Here is a 21,177-nt window from a genome sequence, read left to right on the forward strand (position 1 = left end):
GCCGGAGGGGGCGGTACTGCAGCCCGCGTGTCCCTCGGCGGCCGCCGTACGAGGGGAGGGGTGGGGCGGGGCGCGGCGCTGCCGGAAGCAGACGTGTGTTTCGGGAGGAAGGCGGAAGTGATGGCTGCGATGGCTGAGGCTGAGTGGGAGCCCGCGGGGCTGCTGTCGGCCCCGGGGAGCGGCCTCGACTGGGGTGAGCGCGGTTGTCGGGGTAGGGGGCCGGGAGGTGGGGAGACCCTGGCCGGGTCGGCGCTGAGGCTGTTGTCTGTCCCGCAGAGGCGGTGCTGGGCGAGGAGCTGAGTGAGCTACTGGGCCCCGCGGAGCCACGGCGGGCCCTGAGGGACGAGCCCGACGTGAGTATCGGACGGGGGCGGCCGCAGGCCGGGCTACCCGCACTGCCGGCTGCGGATTGGCGGGGGGGCGAGGAGCAGCGGTGCGGGTGTCACGGCGCCCGTCGGCAGGAGACACTCGCTCTCTGCCGGTGGCGGGCCGGCCGCTCACCCGTGCGTTAGGTGCGCCGAGTTGTCGGTGCCTTGCTAAACTGTCGGTGTCAATGCTAGAGATCTAAAAGCCAGGTTTAAAGGTGAAAGTTTGAGCCACTGCGTTGTGAGAGAGCTGGGAGAGCTGTATTGTCGCTGACCTAATGAAGGTAATGAAGGCAGGGCTAGTGGAGAGAGCGTTTCTGGGTTGTGTGAAAGAAGATGTGGAGAAGCATGGGAATGTTACACCTGCATCCAGCAGTGCTGTGCTTTATCGCCTTGCTTGTATGGCAGCTTCTTGTTTTCTTGTCTAGTGTAGAATTTTCTCCTAAAACCTTTGCTTGCAACCTTATGCATTCAGCCCCATGTTTTTCACTGTCTGATTGTACTTACTGTTTTTTTTTTTTTTTGTCCCAGAGCATGGATTCTCCTCTCTGTGTTGTTCCATTGCCTTGCCTTTGCTCACTGTGTCCTAACCCACCTCCAGCACAGCCCCTGGGTTATCCAACATAAACCTCAGGTGCTAAGATCATTCTTACAGGTTCTAGAGCTAGGTGCTGGATAAAACGTGAGAACTGCTTGACTCTACAAGGGATAGGTATTTCTTATCGACAAGTCAGCTTTAGTTACCCATGTGCTCTTATTGCACAGCTTGGGCTATGGTTTTTGGTCATTCTTCCTATAAATGTGGCCTGATGAACTTTCTGTTCATGCTAGCATGAAGCTAATATCCATGCAGTCTGTGCCTTTCTGAGCCTCCCTTTGCAAGGCAAATTGAGAGTGTAAGGAAAGGTACATTTTCAGGATAGTTTTTAGCGTTAAAATATTTGCTGTATATTGGTATAAGTTGGGTATGTGGTATTTGTATTTTTCATGCACGAGCTCATAAAAATGTCACATTTGAGTAGGGAACTGAGGCTTACAGATGCATCAGCAGACGAAATGCTGATGGAGCATTTCTGATCATTGTCGTAAAAGTCATTCAATAAATAATATGTATAAAGTGATTCTAGTCTTTCCCCTACCACCTTCTTATGGAAAGGAAACTGGTGTCCCTGGCTTTAGAAGGTTATGTTGTCAGTTTATTCAAGTATAGGGAGACCTAATATGTGCTGTTCATTAGATGCTAACCAAATCAGTCCTTGTGGCTCTTCCTGCTGTCACTGATGCTTTTGCTTATGAAGTGCTTTGAGATGTGATGGGGATGAAGGGGAGAATGGGAACAAGTTGCTAAAACTTGTGCTATGTATGAGATGAGTCAATGACTAGACTTGGAACTTTTGCTTTACAAATTACTGATAACAGTACAATAATTAGTGATAGTCTTAAAATTACATTCTTCTTTCTTGTGTATCTACAATGGCCTTGTCTTGTGTGTTCCAGTTGAGAATTGCCTCCGTTTTATCTCTGTGTGCTTTAAGGCATCTAAAGTGATAGTTGTGTTGTTTTCCAGAGCTGTAAGAATGTGAACATAATGGATGGTAGCTTCAATTTGTATTGCCTTTTTGTATTCTTTTTCTGAACTGTCATTCCAGGAAAATGATCTCTATAACTTTCATTTTGATTTGGATTTGATGTCTTGGGACTCAGACCTTTGGAATATTACAGGCCATGCTTTTACAGGTAATTAACCTCTGTTATTTTGCAAGTGTGACTATTCCCCTCCATCCCACAAGGGTGAGCTGTTACAACTTAAGAATATCGGTAACTTGTTGAAACTATTGATACCCTATAGCATTTATCTCTGTGATAAGAAGTCATGCTGTGTTTGTGTAGGACGGATACAACTGGTGAGGACTGCCCTACAAGCTAAGCTGTTTAGTATCTTTAATCTTGCTATGTTTTCTGCTGTGCCTTGCTTCAGGAATTAAACAGCTGATACACAGCAGTGTGTTCTTCACTGATCTCCCATTGCTAAAAACTTGTACGGTAAAATTTCTTTATCTGCCTCTTGCAGATGCAAGCGTGAAGACAGAACCCTTATCACCAGCCACTTCAAATTGTTCGGTCCCTTCTCCATCATCTGTGGACTCTCCAGTGCAGAATGTGCCTGTATGCAGAAACTTCCATGTAACACAGATAGCAGCAGTCATTCAGAACCAGCTGTGACAAACAAAAAGCCCAGTGGTTTAACTGTCTGAACAACTTCATGGCATAAGAGGAAACAGCTTATTTTTTTAACCTTTGCAAAAGCAAATTTCCTTCAGTGATGTTTTGTTTTTCCTCTCTTCTTGTGACCCGTTGTAAAAAGAGCTTGTTCAGTTCTATTTCCTCAGCTGTGTTTATTGGCCTGTTTGCCAAACAATATGCCTTCTAAAGGCTTCTGAGTCTAGCAGTTGCTGACCTTTGCTTCCCATCCATTCTGCTGATAAGGAGAGCTACTTGTTTGCTTTTCTGTAGTACTTAGCTTTGATCAGAATAAACCTGCAGAACTAAACCTTTCTCCTCTTCACTGCAGCAGCAGCAACACAGATGTTATAAAAGGCAGTTATGTTCTGAACTGCTAGTAGACATTTTCAGGTGTCTCTGAAGCATTAATTTCATACAATTTCTGTCTGCAGGATGATGTTGACTTCAGCAGTAGCTCCCAGATGTCTCCAGTCTCTCTCTACAGCAAGAGTTGCAAAAGCCCTGCATCACCTGAAGGAGATGAAGAGAAGAAGCCTGCTATCAGCATCACTTCTCGGTCTGGTATGAGATTAAGTTACTTTGGTTCCATAGATAGTATGTATATTGTCTTGCATGTGAATCTTTAACTAACAGACCTGTTATATATCCTGTCATTTGTGTCTTGAATTTGTGACCATATATGTCTGGTTTTAACAAATATTATAGATGGGTAAAAAAAACAACATACCAAAAGTCATGTTATTACTGCTTGAGTTCTATATATCTTCTGGTCCAGCTCTGACACTTTTTCTTTCCTAGCAAATAACTCTGCAAGGACCCTGAAGAGGTGTAGTCAGACAGTGTCCAGGCCTTTGATACAACCCAAACCCCTTTTGCCTGCTGTACCTGAAGCTCAGGCTAATGTTGGCATCCCAGCTAAAACCATCATTATTCAGACTCTTCCCACACTTGTGCAACTGCCAAAACATCAGCCAGTTGTTAATGTCCAGCCAGCACCTCCTAAAGGTAGGTGAATTGTCTTGAGCCTGGTCTTGGGGCAAAAACTGTGTTTGGGATGGTTGTTAGAATGGTTAAGTTTGGCAGGTGAAATAGGAGGGATAGGAGTAAAACAGGGGGGTCCTAACATGCTTAGCTGAAAAAAGCTTCAACTGAGAAGATGGCCTTATTCCTCTTACATAGTCCAATGAGAAACAGCATTCACCTGGGCATTATGTGGGATGGAAGACAGTATAGCAAAACAGGCTATGCTGAGCACTGGTACATATGGAGATAAAACTGCTGGTTTGGAAAGATCCCTATAGGCCCTTTTCTCTGCTTGTAATGGCGAGTGGTGCATAAGATGATTGCAGTGCTATTCTGTTGTAATCAAAGGAAGATCTAGCAGAATCAGGATGGCTTGAATGAAACTTGTAAGTTGGGAATAAAACTTTTTTCTTTTTTTTTTACACACATGAAATTCTGCCACAGAATGGTGGGAACATGAGTTTATGGCTTTTTATCTCGCCAAACAGCATTATCTAGGATGCTGTGAAATCTGCTAAAAGCAAAGTCTGCTAGAAGTTGAGAATCATGTCAGAGGTTAGAAAAGTTGTTTATAGCTGCAAGCTGATGTTAACAAGAAGCAAGTGATTTCCTGTCCACTGATAATTCTTCATTCCTCCTGTTGCCCTGTAACAGATTTTTGAAGTATCTTAAGCCTCATTTCTGAATCTAAAGCACTATTCTACTCTTCAGCTAAGGCACTTGCATCGCTGAAATTGTTAGATGCAGTTGCTGATTTTCACCAGCTGATGGCTTGTGGTTGACATACAGGCACTGAGGTGTGAAAAGGAGACAAATACCTAAGAGCCTGTATCTAGAAATTAGTGAAATAGTGGAAAAATTTGTCTTCATTACTAATTGTTCATCCAGGAGGAGTTAAGCCAAAGCTGTAGCAGCTGACATTTTGTTACAACATGCCTGAGATTGTTAGACTGCTTAAAACACAGGTCAACACAATCATCATGACCTAATTCTTATTCCTTTTGATGTTCCAGCTGATAAAATACTGTCTAGAATAAGGAATGTTGGGAATATGGATTTCTTGGACATAAGCATAGTACTGCGAAGTCTAGCTTCTCCTTTTTCCTGAATTAAAATCAGGAGCATAGTTTCTGTGAGCACTATAGAGGAAATACTTTTGGGAAAGTATTTCCATGCCATGTATTTACTTTAACTGCTGCTGTGTTTAAAAATTCTGTTGTGCTGCTTCCATAACAAAAACCATAAGGATCTTCATTAATCAAAATTCCCTGCACATGACAAGTTGGAGCTACCAGTTTGAAATATGCCATTATCTTCAAGGGAGCATGTGCAATGGTATTTTTGTAGTCACTTTTGTAAAAGCTGAAAGAAGAAGGCATGATCTCAGAGCATCACATACTTTGTGCCTAAAAAAAAGTGTTGAAATCTAGAATTCACTATTTGATGTTCTTAATAGAGTGGTACTGACTTAGGATGTCTTTGAGATTATCTCTGCAAAAAAAAAAAAAAGATCTCATCCTACACCTCGTATGTAAAGGGTCTTGGTGCTAGGTGAATTACTTCATTTGTCACCTTCCAGAAAGTTGGGTAAATGCCGTAATACATTATGCATTTAGGTTGGAATGCTCAGCTGGAACGTGCTGTTTCTGAAAGCTGGCGAGGTCATCCTGTTTCAAAGGACGTGTCCATGTGTTGTCAGACAACAAAATATTACTCAAGCACCTGCTTGAGTTAAATGTAGTTGTTGGACTGAAATTTCTTGGAATTGAGTTTATAATTCTATTTCAAACTCTGTTAAAATTACCTAATTTTTTCTGCTTGCTTTTCTTTAAGCTCTGTTTAGCTTGTGTATAAAATTTCTTACATAAGATATTTAAAAAAAAAATTATTCTTGTCTTGGTGTGAATTGGGGCTGTAACTTGTCTTTTGAAAGTGTAACTTCCATTGTTTGCTCTTGTTCATCTTCTTTCTCTATGCTGTTTCTGAATTGGTTTGTAAGCATGTACGCTTACTTCTGTGTACTAAGGTTTCAATTCAATACAGCAATAAGTTAAGGATGAACAAAAGGGAGAAGGAGGATTGATGTAAGCTAAGTTCTTTGAAAAAGTGGCTCAAAGTGCATTAAGTGTTAGCAATACTGAAATGAGTAATGTTTCTTGCAAGTGTCAACTTTTATTAACTTTGAAGAGCTCTTGGGAGAGAGCCTGATTTTTTTTTTTTTTTTTTTTTTGATCTCTTTAATATGTGGGTTTTGGTTTGCAGGATGGATGAAGAGCCCTGCAAACTTTTGAGCTTTTGGGGGTTTTGGGGGGGTTTTTTGTTTTTTGTTTTTTTGTGGGTTTTTTTGGAGGGTTGGGTGGGGTGGGATTTTTTTTGCTTTTGTTGTTAGGGGTTTTTTTGTTTGTTTTTTTTGTTTTTCTCCTAGCCTGTGGAGTATACTAACATGGTAGAATTGAGATAAATTGTGCAGGGCAGGAGAGGAAGCAAAGCTTTCTACTCGTGTATCTTATATTTTATAGGTATATATAAAAAGTATTCCCCTACAAACTGTTCACATACAAATCCATTTCATATGCTGAGCACTCCTGTTTGTTCTTGTGTTCTAGGCCAATCTGTGGTGCTCCCCCAGCCCACTGTTGCACAGCTCCAAGCTTCTGGGGTGCTTCCTGCCTCCCAGCCAGTCATTGCTGTCACCGGAGGGACCATATCACTTCACAAACATACTGTGAATGCATTGCCTTCAGCTGCTGGAAATGGCTCAACAACTGGCAAAATAACAGTGACAAAGCCCTTGCTTCAAAGCACCACACCAGCAATGGGGCTGGATGTAAGTTCTGACTGTATGAGATAGCTAATAACCAAAGCTTGGAAACAGTTTTCAGTTACCTGCATGTGGGATATAATGGGAAAACCAGGTCACTTCAAAATCTCAGGAAAACTGAGCTATAGTTGGGCTTGTTAATATAATTTCTAACAGTAAACAGGGAGTTCAGCAGCTTGGCAAAGAATGGGAAGGAATAATTTGATATTTGCTGGCCTGTCTGGAGTTGCAGATCAGGTACACAAGCATTGTGGCAGGAGACAGTGCTGATACATTTTTCCTTCACTTGTTTTCTCAACAAGCTCTCAGTGACTGGAGCTCTCTTACATAGAGGAAGATTTGATATATCTGGTTTTTGATTAGTGCTAAACCAATTTTCTAATGCATATAATAAAACCACTTTTTTGGAAGTAGATGAATTGGGAATGTCAGCAGTAGGCCTGATTCTTTTTCCATCCCCTTACCAGAGTTTGCTTGCAATTTTAAGAAAATTCAGGTATTGAGTTTCATATGATCCTAATCTGTTCAGGCTGCCTTTTGCTCATATCCTGAATTGAGTAGGAAAAGGGTAAGCTTTCAACAGTCACTATGCAGATATGTTTTTCCACAGTAGCTTGCAGTAAGCAATAGATGTAAACAGAAACAGCTTTTGAGATATAAGGGCTTTCTTTCACCCTTCAACTTTGATGTCTTTAACTAGCTAGCAAGCTGGGTGTTAACTTGATTTAGTTCACAGAGATCTGGAGCTGCTTTGTTTGGATTTTGTTGTCCAAAGGAAGGCATGGTTGTGGAAAGTACTGAAGCTTCTTTGAGGCTTTTAGGCTCTCAGGGCTCCTTAGTGTGGTAATCCAAGGGCAGTTGTCGTGAGTTGAGTGTCCTAACACATCTCTCTGTAAGGGAGAAAATACTGGTGCCCATTCACATGAAATTTTGCAGTATAGTTATTAGTTATTATAGTTATTAGTTATAGTTGTTAGCAACGCAGGGCATTGTTTCTCAAAGGCATGTGCTTTCTGGCTTCTTTGGAAGGATGTAGTTGTATGGTTTCCTAGTGTCTGAGAATTGCCATTAATGCTTGGATCTTAATTTTTCCTCACTATTTGCATTTGTGTGCTGCATTTTTGAGTGAAAAATTATTTGCTACAAGTAATTCAGTAGCCAGACTGCAATGAAAACCTAATCTTGAATTTGCAAGAAGTTAAGAGGTGTCCATCAGTAGATGGACCAGGTAAGAGTGCTGTGGTTTTAATTGATAATTGCCTGCCATGCAAAGCCAAACTAGAGACCTGTCAACAGTCACTAGGTTTGTGACTCCCATTATCAAGACTAGCATGGCACCCTGCCACTGTCTAAGGTTTAATTGACAAACCCCCCCTTCTTGTCATCACATGTCATATAGACATCTATGAGAGTAGTAAAACGGGTAGCTGGGGTACCAAATAGCTGTTTGTTTTGAGTGATGGTAATGCATTTACACCTGAAACTGTTTTAGGGAGGCAGTTTTCAGACTTAGTGTTAGCCTAAATGCTGCACATCTTACCTGTGTTTATTGAAACAGAACAAACAGTTGTGACTGCTCTTTGACACACACTGAAAAATAGCACTTTGAAAAGGAACAAATGTTTGCGATACAGATGGTGCCAGCAGGGTTAAAACATCTTGTGACTGTCTTAGATGCCATGTGTGTCTGTCAGAGCTGCACAGATGTAGCTGTCATTTGAGCTCTGTAACATGTGGTTTTGTTTGCTAATCTAAGCAGATATTGCAGGATAAAAAGAAACACTGCAGGACTTTCTTTTGGGCTTAGGAGGGATAAACTCGTAGTTTAACACTCAGCCCTTCCAGTGGATTAGGCTGAGATTGGCTGATAGCAAGCTGTGAGGCCCTGTGTTTTGCTTATCCTGATGGTACACGTTTACATAGCTTGCCAGCAATGGGGAAGTGCCAGGCTTTCAGTGAGGTCAGTCTTCACTAGGAAACTGGTTAAGAACTTTCCACTAGGAAATTGGGGGGGGTGGGGGAAAGCTGCCTAAGCAAGCCATGCTTCCGGTTGAGGGAAAGAGGCACTTCGCTGAAAAAGCAGACTGCCTTTCTGTTGGGATTCAGTGATAATGAGGGCATAAACAGGTGTGCGAGGGAATTCATTTTAGCTCTGTCATTATAGTGCCTTTCTGTCATGTTTCCACTTATGGATCTCACTCATGGAGAAAGGATTTAACTCTGCCCCCCAGTTCTGGTAATAAAAAGATACTGAAAATGTGGTAAAAATTAGATTATGGAAAATTACTTCAACATAGGTGTGGATTTCTATTAAAGAATCCTGTTTTCTGTGCAGTACATTGGGTAATTTTTATATGAAATAAAACTCATTAGTCAAGTTGTGTTCTGTTGAGTTAGAGACAGGAAAACCTACATCTTTCATGAGAACAGAGAAAACTGCGTAGGTTTTGTATGCTTGCGTTTAAGACGCGCTGTAGAAGACGGCAGTTCTCATAAGCTAAGAAGCCAGCCAGTGTACAGTTGAAATAGTTTGTACTTTCAGCTGTTTCTTAACTTTCCCAAAGTGCGTACCAAAACCTGTGGAGTGTGAAAGACGTTCCCACCACCTAGTGCCAGAAACGCAGGTTATTTTGGAATGGAAGTTAGATTTTGCTCAGAACTGGGGGAGACAAAGGGCAGCCATGAGGTAAGATCATGAGGAGAGAGGAAGGGTGGCTGTGAGGGGAGGTTGTAAGGGGAGAGGAATGGTGGCCATGAGGGGAGACGAGGGGCCGTCATGAGGGGAGATTGTGAGGAGAGAGGAAGGGCGGCCACGGGGGGAGATTGTGAAGGGGGGAGAGGAAGGATGGCCATGGGGGGAGATCATGAGAAGAGACAAGAGGCAGCCATGAGGAGAGATTGTGAGGGAAGAGGAAGGGTGGCCATGAGGGGAGATCGTGAGGGGAGAGGAATGGTGGCCGTGAGGGGAGACTGTGAGGGGAGAAGAGGGGTGGCAGAAGGGGTGAGTGGCATTTCTGAGGGGGGATCATGAGGGGAGAGCAGGGGCAGCCACGGGGCATGAGGGGTAGGGGTGGCAGCTATACCTATACAGTGTCGGCCACTAGAGGGGGCAGATGAGGAGTGGTTGTGTGGAGGTCACGCCGGGCAGCCATGAGGGGAGATCAGTTTACCCTTTGTGACATGGCTTTGTGCTGGGCTTGGCAGTCCTGGGGTGACGGTTGGACCGATGATCTTAAAGGTCTTGTTCAACCTAGTTGATTCTGTGATTCTATGATGTAGCAGTTTGTTTGTAAAGACTGAAGACAGAGGACAGTCTGAATGTAGTTAGTACTGTTTGAAGTAAGGTTTTACAACAAATCTTTCACTTCTTCGTGTAGCCTATAAGCTGGTGAATGGTAAAGTGAAAGCGAAAGACATTCTTGCTACCTTGCAGACCTGAAGATGTGTATTTTCTGTCCTTTTTGATCAGCTGCTTGTGTATACACTTTGTGTCCTCCACACACAGAAGGTTAAGAACGCAGGAGAAAACAGAGACAGTGAAGGACCTGTTCATGTTTTTTCCATGAGCTGTAACTTTTGGAGATGTACTGTTATTCCTAGTTGCCTCTGTGCTGAGCATTTCAGCCCATTTGAAGCAGAGGGCAGAAAGCTATCTCTGCAGACTTTTGCCAAAGTAGAGGAGCAGACATTATGTATGAAATAGAGGCACTTTAATTTATGGATCATTAACAGGCTTCCGTATTTTCTGTCCAGGTCAATGTCTTGAGACGGCAGCAGCGCATGATCAAAAACCGTGAGGCAGCCTTTCAGTCACGGAAAAAAAAGAAAGAATACATGTTGGGGCTGGAGGCAAGGCTGGAGGCAGCCTTGTTGGAGAACGAGAAACTCAAGAAAGAAAACAGCACACTGAAGAGGCAGCTGGATGAAATAGTATCAGAGGTAAGAGACTGTGATGAAGATCTGACTTTATAGAAAGTTGCTCTAATGGAAGTTGCACATAAACAGAATCATGGAAATGTTGATTGGAAGATCTTTGGGGTTTCTAGCCCAGCCTCTCACTCCAAGCAGGACTTTCAGCAACTCTGGGTCAGGACAGCTATCACGCTATCTAGTTGACTTTTAATTCATTATTTCATGGTTCTCCTCAAGATTTCGGTGAGCAGATAGACTGGCTGGAAGCTGAGTATAGTGTAAAAACAAGAGAGTTTTATTTTTAAGTTGTCCTCATGTGTATTTGTACACAATTAGGCGAATATCAATCTGAAAAGCAAGCATAATTTGCTGTATTTGGCTATTGACATACCTTTGCGTGCTTGTGCCCCTTTTTTATTGCATGTTTTCTCTATTTTTTCCTGTCTAGAATGAGAAGCTCAAAGTATCATCTCCAAAGAGAAGGACCCTGTGTGTGATGGTTATACTGGCTTTCATAATGTTGAATTATGGTCCATTGAGGTAAGCTGCCTATGAATTACTCTTTACGTGGCAAGTTTGTTGTCTGGTGATTTTTGCTTGAATCTTTAATACATGCAGTGTTATATTTTAAAGCCTTGAGCTTGAAACCTGACTTCTGTCCTTTACTCTCCTCTTGCACAGGGGAAGACTCATCTGTATAATGGTTCCTCTTTTGGAATCCTTCTGGCAAAAAGAGCTAGATCTTGTACTTTTTAATTTCTTCTGGCTCAGCATTTTGTCAGTCAGTGCGGTGTACAGCAGTTTGTCTGCTCCATTTATCCCTGAGGAGATTAAAGAGCTGTGTTTGTGACTTTTTTTCTGAAACGATTCTAGACTTTGAGAGCCCATCTGCTTGTTTATACCTATGCTACTCTCAATAGCTATGAGTTTAAGCTGCTTCTAGCTCCCAGTGCAGGAAATCCCACTCTTTTTCCAGTGCTTTGCAGTCCTGACCATTAGATGTGTCTAGGCACAATCTTCCTCATTACAGTGTAAGCCCTGGATTACTTGTCTTCTTGATCTGGTGAAGCGGTTGATCCCTCTCCTTAATTAGTTGAAGTGGTAGTCAAAAACCTCTCTTATTTGAGCAGTATCAGAGGGGCATAGGAACCAGAGAGCAGGAAGGAAATACTGCATTTCTTCACAGACACTTTATAAAGAAATCTATGGAAAAGAGGAGATTAAAGATGGATACTTCTTGCACAGATCTGTCTATTTAACCTAGATTTAGAACATAAAGAAGAAACCTTTATAGGAAGCTGTTTACTTTTTCTAAAGGGGAGGATATTTCAGTATATTCCCAGTCAGCAGTGTCTGCATTTGTTCTCAGTACCCCAGTCAGTCTATAGGAATGGGGTGGGATAAGTCTGGAGGAAGACTTTATTTATGACTATAATATTTTTTTTACAATGTTGGTGCTTGTATTTTTAATAATATTAGAAAATTTGTGAATGCTGAAATTACTTTCGAAGTATTTGCACTTACTGCGCATACTGTTTACCTCAGACTGAAATACAGCTGATAATTTTAGTTTGATGTGGATGCTTTTAAGATAGACCATTTCTTAATGCAGTTATTTTTTGTATTGGGATTTTTTGCTATCAAGTAGAAAAATCAGCTTCCAGATACTAAGTGATTAATTTGTACATCCCAATTGCATTTGCAGTCATTACCACTCACTTGAGAGACACTTCGTGAGAACTGTTAGAACCACTAATCTTTTTGAAGCTGAAAGAAATTTTGGTTGCCTCCACATTACAGCGTGGAGTTTGAATGTATAAAGCTCTTGTGTAGTTTTGAGAGGCTTGGAAACATAGAGAAGGAAGTGGAATTATTTTACCACAGTGCTCCAAAGCTCCTGTGTCAGCTTCAGTACCCCCAGGAATGAGTAAGGTTTTGAGCTTGATGGCAAGAAACTGCCGTCTTGTTAGACCGAAAGGACTGTCTGTCTGTGTTCATATCTTTGCAGCAGTTCCTGACTATAGAAATGTGATGGGGTTAGTTTCTTCATGTATTTGGTGTTTAATAAAGTAGATAAAGAAAAAAAATTCTTGGATATCTGGCTTTTCATGGCCGGTGTAGTAGCTGAGCATGCTGGTGTAATTGCTGTGCCTGAACTAGGTGGTCTGCATCAGTAGTGGTTTTAGACAGTGAAGAGAAATGTAATTTCAAATTTGCAAGGAATTGCTCTTTCTGCCTTTTTTTTTTTTTTTTTTTCCCTTAGCAGAGTAAGTGCTTACACTCAGTTGAAACAGCAGACTGTATCAAGGCGCTGTGAATGTTGGTTGTGCAATACCCTTTGGATGGCCCAGAATATGGGATACGCAAGACATTACTTAAGATTTCACTCTCATATGCATTTATATCCTTTTGTAGAGGTGTCACTGAATGGTAGCTCCATGAATGTGATAGCCATGATTCTTGTTCTGCTTAGGCTTTAACAACAGAAGCTTACAATATGTGATGTTTTTCAGTCCCTGCAACTTCTTACAGAAAGAAGTAAAATTTTTTGTTATAATTTCCATACTAACTTATAGTTCAGCAAAAGTACTTTCCACCCCAAGTCAGCTAACTGTGGAATACCTAATTTCTATGCAGTGGTCAACTGGAGATAAATATGATTTGAAACTTTGTGACAGTGGCTTGCCATTTCTTCTATGTAGGAAATAATTTCTCCTGTGTACCTGTGTGGAGGGAGGTGTGATAGCATTCAGACACAGGATGTTTTGATTCAAATATATTAGCAGTGAATATTTTATTATTTAAAACCAATTAACCATTGCAAAGAGAGAGTAACATCCCAAAAAGCAAAATCATGGCAAATTCACCCCCTAAATTCTGTAGCAGACTTTGAAATTCCCTTAGCTGGCCTTATTGTGAGATGATTCTCTGATTCTTAATTCGAAATTAAAGGACTCTTAGAAGGCCAGAGGTGATACAAAAGAACAGATACATGAGTTTTCTCTTTAGTTGCTTATTTCATTCAAATCACAGAAGGCAGGGAAGTGACTGTTGTTTTGGGATGGGGATGTGAAGCTGAGGGACGGGGAGTCCCGCAAACCCTCTGTGGCCTGCAGTAGTTCAGTAGAGGTGCACTTGGCATGCCACAAGAAAAAAAATCACCTGGGTAGCTGGCTGTGTAGTTAGTTCTATATTTTCTTCTACCTTAATGGATGTGTATTGCAGTAACACTGGTTCACACATAATTTTGTTCATCAGCCTTAAGCCTTGCTGGCTGTGTATGTAAGTGGAAAGATGTTTGTGGTATTTCATGGAGGACTGAGGCTGTGCTATTCTGCTTTTTTAAGATTATGGGAAGCAGTTCAGGATGTGGCAGCCCTTGGCACACAAGTAGAGCAGATAAAACTATTTCTGCTGACACATTTTTTCAGTCTGACAAATACTGTGTGTGTGGGTAACCTGAAATGTTGAACTTGTGACTATGGGAACGGTGCTGAAAGTCTGGTAGGGAAGCTGGTGTATTGACCTAAGAAACCTGTTTCAAAATATTGAAGGGAGAGTCCAGTCCCGTCTGCTTAATTGCCAACAAGCTTTTAAGAACATTCTGCAGTGTTGAGACATGGTGCCATGTTATCTCTGAGAAAAGAATGTAAGTTGAACAAAATATAAATGGAATATGAATACAAATTTAATACTTTCTGGTTATGAAAGTGGCTTGTGTAAAGTTAATGATAACTTTTCAGTATGTTGTACTGTGTGCTAAACTCTTCTGGGTGTGTTGATATTTTGTACAGAAAACTGAAATTTTCAATTATTAAAAGCAGAAATAATTTAGCAGAAATTCTATTAGTGTAAGTTTCTATTTTATCTATTTGCTTTATACTAGGAGAAGGGTGCGGAGGAATTTCCCATCTGTGTGTCAAAGAACTATTCTCTAATCTTTGTGAATTATTTGGATTTGGATTTAACATCTATAAAAACTTCCTTTTATTATTATTTAAGAATGATTGGTGAGGTGTATGAAAGCAAAAAGCTAAAAACATTTTAATTCAGTTCCTTGCAGAGGTCACCCCCTTGCTCCAGTCTTACATATCATGAGGTGTAGAACAGAAATTAGAACCCACGGTATTTGCACAAAAGTCAGTGAGCACAAACCTCAGCATGCAGCTGGGTTGGGAGCTGGAACCATGGTGTCTGGAGACAGGTATCTGGGAGGCAGCATCTCCTGCCTTCAGACTTACCTTCTGTGAGAGCTGGTGTGCATCAGCACAGCTGCATTCTCAGCTGTTGTGGTACCCCTGAGATTGCTGACTTGTAGCATTAAGAAATATCTAATTAGCTGTGCATTTATTTATTTATTTTTTAAGTGCTTTCAACATGCAAACTGAAAATTTTCTAACTATTGCAATTCCTAGATGCCTCTTTTTTTTTTTTTTTTCTTTCTTTTTTCCCCTCTTTTGATTTCCACATTTGTGTTGGACTGTGCCTGGGTAGTTACCAGACCTGAAAATGGATTAAACAAGCACAAACAGTGCTGAAACAAATGAAACTTAAGCACGTGTTCTAGTCTAAACAATCCATGTATTTATTTGGGGAATATTTTCCTTTTGTTTCTTTTCCTTTTTCCCATATGAATATAAATTTTCTTGGGTGTTTGGGGTTTTTTTAATGCAAGTCCTATATGTGACAGTATTTTCAGGGAACTAACCTAACTAATATGTAAAAAGTAGGCAAGGAGAGTGATCACAGAAGATGCAAAACATAACTTTTCTGCATCTCTGGTACTTGGGGCAGCAGCAGCAAAGCATGTAAGCTGCATACTTGATAGTGGCCCTAATGTTACTTTCGTGGCTATGAAAACTGTTCAACTAGTTATTTTCACCTTTAATCAGTCTGTTCAAGCTTAGATGGTGGTCATCATCTAACAACAGTCTCTAAGCATTTATAAAGTTGTCAGCCAGCCGGAACGTGTCCTACCGTTTCAGATACTTAGTGGACAGAAAACAGAAAAATACGAAGTTGTAGAGGAAAGACAGATCTGCAAAGAGAAGGTGGTGTGATTTTTGAAATTAATTTTGAGGGTTTTCTTTTTTTCTTACAAGTTGGCCACCTCTGTATGGCTGGAAACCCTTTCAAACTAGAAAACAGACTTGATGATGTAACCAAAAATTCTTAAGCTGAGTGGTGATTGATGGAGCTAAGTAAAGCTGCTGCTTCAAAATCTCTTGTGTCCTGCTGACCTACAGCAGCTGCACTAAAATTGCCAGCCTTTTTGTAGAGACTTCCTTGCAGCTCCTCTCTAGAGTATCCTGATAGGTTTTCTTTGACTTTCCAGGACTATCCTGGAAACTGAATGGTCTATTAAAAATTTACATCCACTGAGCAATCTGCAAATAAAGACACCAGCCAGGGTAGCTGAGAAGTGTGCTTTGTGTGCTGTTGTTGTAGACTGCAACAAATGAAGGAGCAGTGCTTTTTTGACTCCTGCAAGACTGTGTGTCATTTCTTAGGCTGGTAGCACAAATATTAGAACAAAAATCCCAAAGTGCAAAGGTTAAGCATCTTTGACTAAAAATGACGAGATTGCTCAAGGGTTGTTCAACTGCATGCTACCATGATCTGCTGCTCTTAAAGGATAAAGTAAGAGAATATAAGTCTTTCACCCGCACCCAGATAAGCATCCCATCTCCTTTGCAGTCTTCTAAGTCAGTACTGATGTATCCTGCTGAGCTTTAGGAGCATGGGTGATTTGAGCTGCTGAAAGCACCATCCATTGAGCATACCTGTGTTGGTGTCAGTATGGTTTAGAGCCCTTGCTCAAGCTGAGCAATCTTGAATCGGTGTGTGGAAGAGCAGGATTATTCTGAAGTTTGGTGCATTCAGCAGTGATTTTGTACAAGTCTTCTGTTGTTTGACCCTTAATGCTGGACTTCTTGTTCAAAGGATTGGATTCATCTTATGGCAAGCAGGAGCTTAGGGATACTGTGGTGGTGGTATGTCAGAAGGTTTAAGAAATAATTTTGTAGTTCCCTTTAAAGAGCATTAGCAGTGTGGGCAGCACAGCACTGAGATCCAGATCATACTGAGACTTCAGCCCAGGACTGGCTGCTGTGTTATGGTAACAAGATTAGCTCCTTTGCCCACACAGCTAATTCAAGAGGATGTTTGGGGTATTTTCAAACACATCACGACAATGCTTCATCTCGCATTTGAGCCCATCAGCAGGTGAACATTAAACATTTTAACCATGGCCCATGATTTCCTTCAGCTGTAAGCTGGATAGTGTTGTCTAAACTTGCGCTGCTTGAAGCATCTCTGAAGGATGTTCTGAGGATACAGATTCACAAATCATGGGCAGTACAACAGTGTGTCTTACTCTTAGTTCATACAATCCTTTCCTACACTCAGTAAAGGATAGAAAAGGATTGTTTCTCTGATTTTTGCAAGCCTCGATAGCCTTTCATATATCAAGAGGTTAGTAGATTTAAACATCATGTATACCTGAAAGTATGTAAATATACATAACAAATATTAATTATGACAGTCAAAGAGCTATTCATTTCTTACACACTAATAGGAACTGATGAAATATAAAGAGAAAATTATTAGATGAGTGCATGAGGCACAGAGCAGTACTATGTTAGCCAGCTGCTTCTGGATGCCAAGGAAATACAGAGCCCTCTGAGTGTTTTAGCAAAAGCTCTCTCTGAAAGACATTTGTAGGTCTTAACGCTTGTAATATGGGAAATTTACTTCGTTGTTTCTGATATTGAAAGAATATGTTTTAGTGCTGAATTGAGTGTACATTTTTATTGAAGATGTCCCAAAACCGGAAAACTGTTTTTGCAGCACAGCTTTGGTCTTTTGTTGTAGTTTCTCCTTGAAGAAAGAGAGAAAGAGAGAGGGGAGAGAGAAGTTGAGAGGAAAGAATGGGTTGAGTAATTTGGATTTAGGTTCAGGTTCCAGACTTTTCAGAACCTCTCTTGAGGGGTTGGCACTTGAATAAAATTGAATATCCTTGATTTTCTTCAAACTACAACTGCAGGAGCAGGAAGCAATTCCTTCCACCTTCCTTTACTGATCACAGCCACATGTGCATCCTGGCAGAGTTGTGCCTCTCCTGGCTGTGCTTGCTTGCCTTGTCCTGCTGCTGCTGGTGCAGAGCCTGCACAGAATGCACACTCTGATGGCTTACTCTTTGTTCCAGGTGGGCTGGGAGCAAAATACAGAAAGTTTTTGCCCTGACTGAACGTTGCAGTTGAGACAGTTTGCATCAGGCCTTCCCAGGCTTTGTTAGTAAGATCGAGCCCGCTTCCAAATAACTATATATAGTTTTCTAAGCAAAGGTAAATGCTCTGGATGCCAATACTTGCTTTTTTCCCTTTCTTTTCTAACAGCTTTATGATAAGTAAATTGCTTTTTTTAAAGAAAGAAAAGCGCAAAAATCCACAGAGATTATCCTTCCAGTTTGGATTGCTTTCCTCATCCTCCCTAGGAGAGGAAAGAGGCCAGGTTCCTCTTACTAGCTGAGCACTCACAGAGGGTAGCTCTGGAGCAGCCTGGCACAAGAAGGTAGTGCCTTGCTGTCAGCAGATGGTGCCCTCTCTGGGAATAAGAAACAGGAAATACTTTCCCAAGAGCCTTTGGCATGCTGGCAGCCTTGTCTGGAATCGCTTAAGATGAGGACAAGGTCCTTGGTTGGTGTCTTCTTGCAATGTCAACTTTAGCCCATTGGAAACATCCCAGCTCGTATTCAGAAATGGTTCTATCCCCAGAAAACTCTGTTATGATATCACTGTTGGCTTTCGTCTACAAATTACTGTACAACTTAAATGTCAGTATTCAAAAACTTTAAGTGCATGGGGTTTGTTCAGCCAGAAGTACAAATGAAATTTAGTTTGGGCTCCTGGCAAGACTTGCTTTCACATTTATCACACTGACATTCAAACCAAAGAAGTAAAAATACAGCTAAAATATCAGGTGCTGTAAACGCCTGGAGAAACCATGACAGGAGTGTTGCTTTTCTTTCCCTCCTATAATCAAATTTATCTACACTTTAGAACAAACATCTGCATGAGGTATTTAGTGGTTATTTCTTTTTTCCTTGGATCGACTTTTGCATCTTAAACAAGCCGATAGCTCAGTCAGCTTGGACAAGGTGTTTGTGGCTCTGTGAAAACCCTTAATGCTCACAGTATCTGGGATGTCCAAATGTGCACTGCAAAGCCTTGGTAGGTGCCCCATGTGTGTAAGTGTGGCCAAACAGAAAAGCTTACAGCTTCCAACTTCTAACTGGGCATCTTGTTAAGTAGAGCTGTTTCTCAGCTCTAGTCTTTCCTGACTTTTAATGCGGGACAGCAACTCCAGTTCCTGCAAATAGTAGGACTTGTTCAGGACGGATACACCAAAATGTTCTTTCTTTTCCAAATTCTCATCTTGTAACCCAGCAGAATGAAAATACTGTCCATGCTTCTGCTATCTGTCATATGAAAACTTCTTCTAAGCAGCTGTTGATCTCTTAGCTGAAAATACTGTTTTTCTGAAGATCCTCCCCCCCCCCCCCCCCCCATGGTAAATTGGGATCATCTACCTTTCTTTGTCAGTGTTTCCGAAGTCTCTTCTACCTGATGTTTTTAAATGCTCAGTATTGACTTCATCTTTAGTGTAACTGTGTTGGGATCTGCTCTGTAGATGCTGCCTGTTCCAGCTTGTATTGTAGCTGTTCTGCCTAGCACTTGTAAAACTCAGTATACCTCAGGTAGGCAGGTGTTTCCAGATGCATCTCTGCAGGAGAGGTCCATCCTGCTTAAGGGATTTCTTGGTCTAAAGTCATGCTTTTCCCCCTTGTCAATTTGAGATGTCAAAGGAGTAATATTTCTGATACCCTGTGTCATACCCTCATGTACCCACTTGGCAAGGAAAGTCTTTGAGAATAAGAAGTCAGAAGATATAGACTGTTACCTACGTGTCCTCTCCTATCTGTTACCTGAAGATGGAGCCCTGTTTACAGACAAACTCCACAAGTGACCTCTTGTGCTAGTAAGGATAGGGAAGAAATGATACCACAGAACAATGCCATCTATTCAGATGGGGGGAAAACTGGCAAAACTCCTTAACTACTAGTTGGAAATAGGCAGTATTTCAAGTTGTGGAGCTTTTGCTCATTCAGAATGAAAGTTCATTTGGTTTTGGGTCATTGACACAAACCAAAGGAGCAATAAAGGGTTTTTTTGTTGTTTGTTTGTTTGTTTGTTTGTTTTTTAAGACGTATTTGAGAAGGAAGCTTTTGGTCCTCCTCAGGGCCCTAAAAAAATGAATGGGAAAGGAAAGGCAAATGTAGCCCGTGTAGCTTAAGGCAGAAATTGCTGCTGGCCCTGCTTCAAAGGAGACATTCTGTAGAAAATGACAGTCCTGGTAAAGGAAAGAGCACTGGAATGAGTACCATAAATAATACAAAATAAATCTTGTCCTCAAGTTGGTGCCCATGTTCTCAGAAGTGGGAGCCATGGTTTTTGCCTGTAAGGATGGAAAAATGTACTCTGTTCACCTCTTTCTTTGTCTTTTTGCTGCTAAATATATCTTCTTTCAGGTTGAAACAGAATCATAGAATAGTTAGGGTTGGAAAAGGCCTTAAGATCATGTAGTTCCAACCCCCTGCCATGGGCAGGGACACCTCACACTAAACCATGTCACCCAAGGCTCTGTCTTACCTGGCCTTGAACAGTGCCAGAGATGGATCATTCACAACATCCTTGGGCAACCCATTCCAGTGCCTCATCACCCTAACAGTAAAGAATTTCTTCCTTACATCCAGTCTGAAAACATCCCATATTTAGCTGCTGCAAAAAGTGAAATTTAAATTGTGATTGCAAGGTTAAGGTGTTTTAAGCATGAGAAGAGTAAAAATAAATATTTCCATTTAAATCAAATATAATGAGGTGTGTGTGGGTCTGAGTGGCTGTACAGCTAAAACAATTAAATTATGAAAACTGAAGATTAGCTGTGATTGCCGAGTGGTGCTTATCTTTATCCTTGATGGACTTGGTTCGGATTTCTCTCTTTTTATTCAGAGTTCCGGGTTAACTGGAGTAGCAACGTATTGCATATAGCACTTCACCTCAGACTAGTTACCTCACCAAGCTTGAACCCGAAATAACAAGAATTGCCTTTGCAGAATGCAGCAAATGTTAAGGAAGAGCCATTATGGAAAAATTCAGATCTGTTACAATTCTGCTGATTAGATTTTTGTCAGCTTTAGCTAAATAGTTACAGGGAAATTTTCTCTGGTTTGATGTGTCATTTTGAACAAGAAAGTAGAGAAGCAGGATAGGAAAAAATGCCAGACCCAGTAGGTTCATCAACACACTGGAGGCTGATACACTTCAGGCTGTGTCGAAGTGGTTGGCAGGAGAGCTACAACTTTCAGATGTTTTGATGGATATTCTTGGTTTCATGAATAAACTTCCATATACTTTTAGCTGTCATGGCTCCAAATTAGGTAGAGCAGGGACATTTCACTGATAAGTGAATCCCTTTAAGCATCAGCCTTAGTTTTGAGCTCTGGTTCTGGGCCTGAGATGCTGTCAGCTGTGCTAATGCTTTCATTGGAAGAGAAGAAGCAAGATCTCATAAAATACGGTAGATAGTGGCCATTGTTTCTGTAAAATTGGATAGCCTGGTGTTGCCTGATCTGTGAGGCTGTGAATAAACCATCCAGCTTTCCATGTTGTTCAATAGCAATGAGACAGTTGTATGCTAATGTACATATACAGCAAGGAAACTGTAACTACCTTTCTGCCCACTGTTGCTAAG

At 41.3% G+C, this 21,177-nt stretch overlaps 1 protein-coding gene across 8 annotated transcripts in view; it reads left to right on the forward strand.

Moving 5' to 3' along the window:
- The first annotated feature begins 87 nt into the window (after window positions 1–87).
- ATF6 (activating transcription factor 6) overlaps window positions 88–21,177 on the forward strand; it is a 78,512-nt gene continuing 57,422 nt past the window's right edge. For all 8 annotated transcript variants that reach the window (XM_065673871.1, XM_065673872.1, XM_065673873.1 and 5 more), the window contains exons 1-9: window positions 88–193; window positions 277–353; window positions 2,015–2,102; window positions 2,437–2,531; window positions 3,041–3,170; window positions 3,408–3,614; window positions 6,239–6,459; window positions 10,207–10,392; window positions 10,814–10,905. In XM_065673871.1, coding sequence (XP_065529943.1) covers window positions 121–193; window positions 277–353; window positions 2,015–2,102; window positions 2,437–2,531; window positions 3,041–3,170; window positions 3,408–3,614; window positions 6,239–6,459; window positions 10,207–10,392; window positions 10,814–10,905 — 1,169 coding nt within the window. In that variant the 5' untranslated portion in view covers window positions 88–120. The remainder of the gene's footprint in view (window positions 194–276; window positions 354–2,014; window positions 2,103–2,436; window positions 2,532–3,040; window positions 3,171–3,407; window positions 3,615–6,238; window positions 6,460–10,206; window positions 10,393–10,813; window positions 10,906–21,177) is intronic.

The sequence above is a fragment of the Lathamus discolor genome, chromosome 3, assembly GCF_037157495.1.
Source record: "Lathamus discolor isolate bLatDis1 chromosome 3, bLatDis1.hap1, whole genome shotgun sequence".
Taxonomy (NCBI): Eukaryota; Metazoa; Chordata; class Aves; order Psittaciformes; family Psittacidae; genus Lathamus; species Lathamus discolor.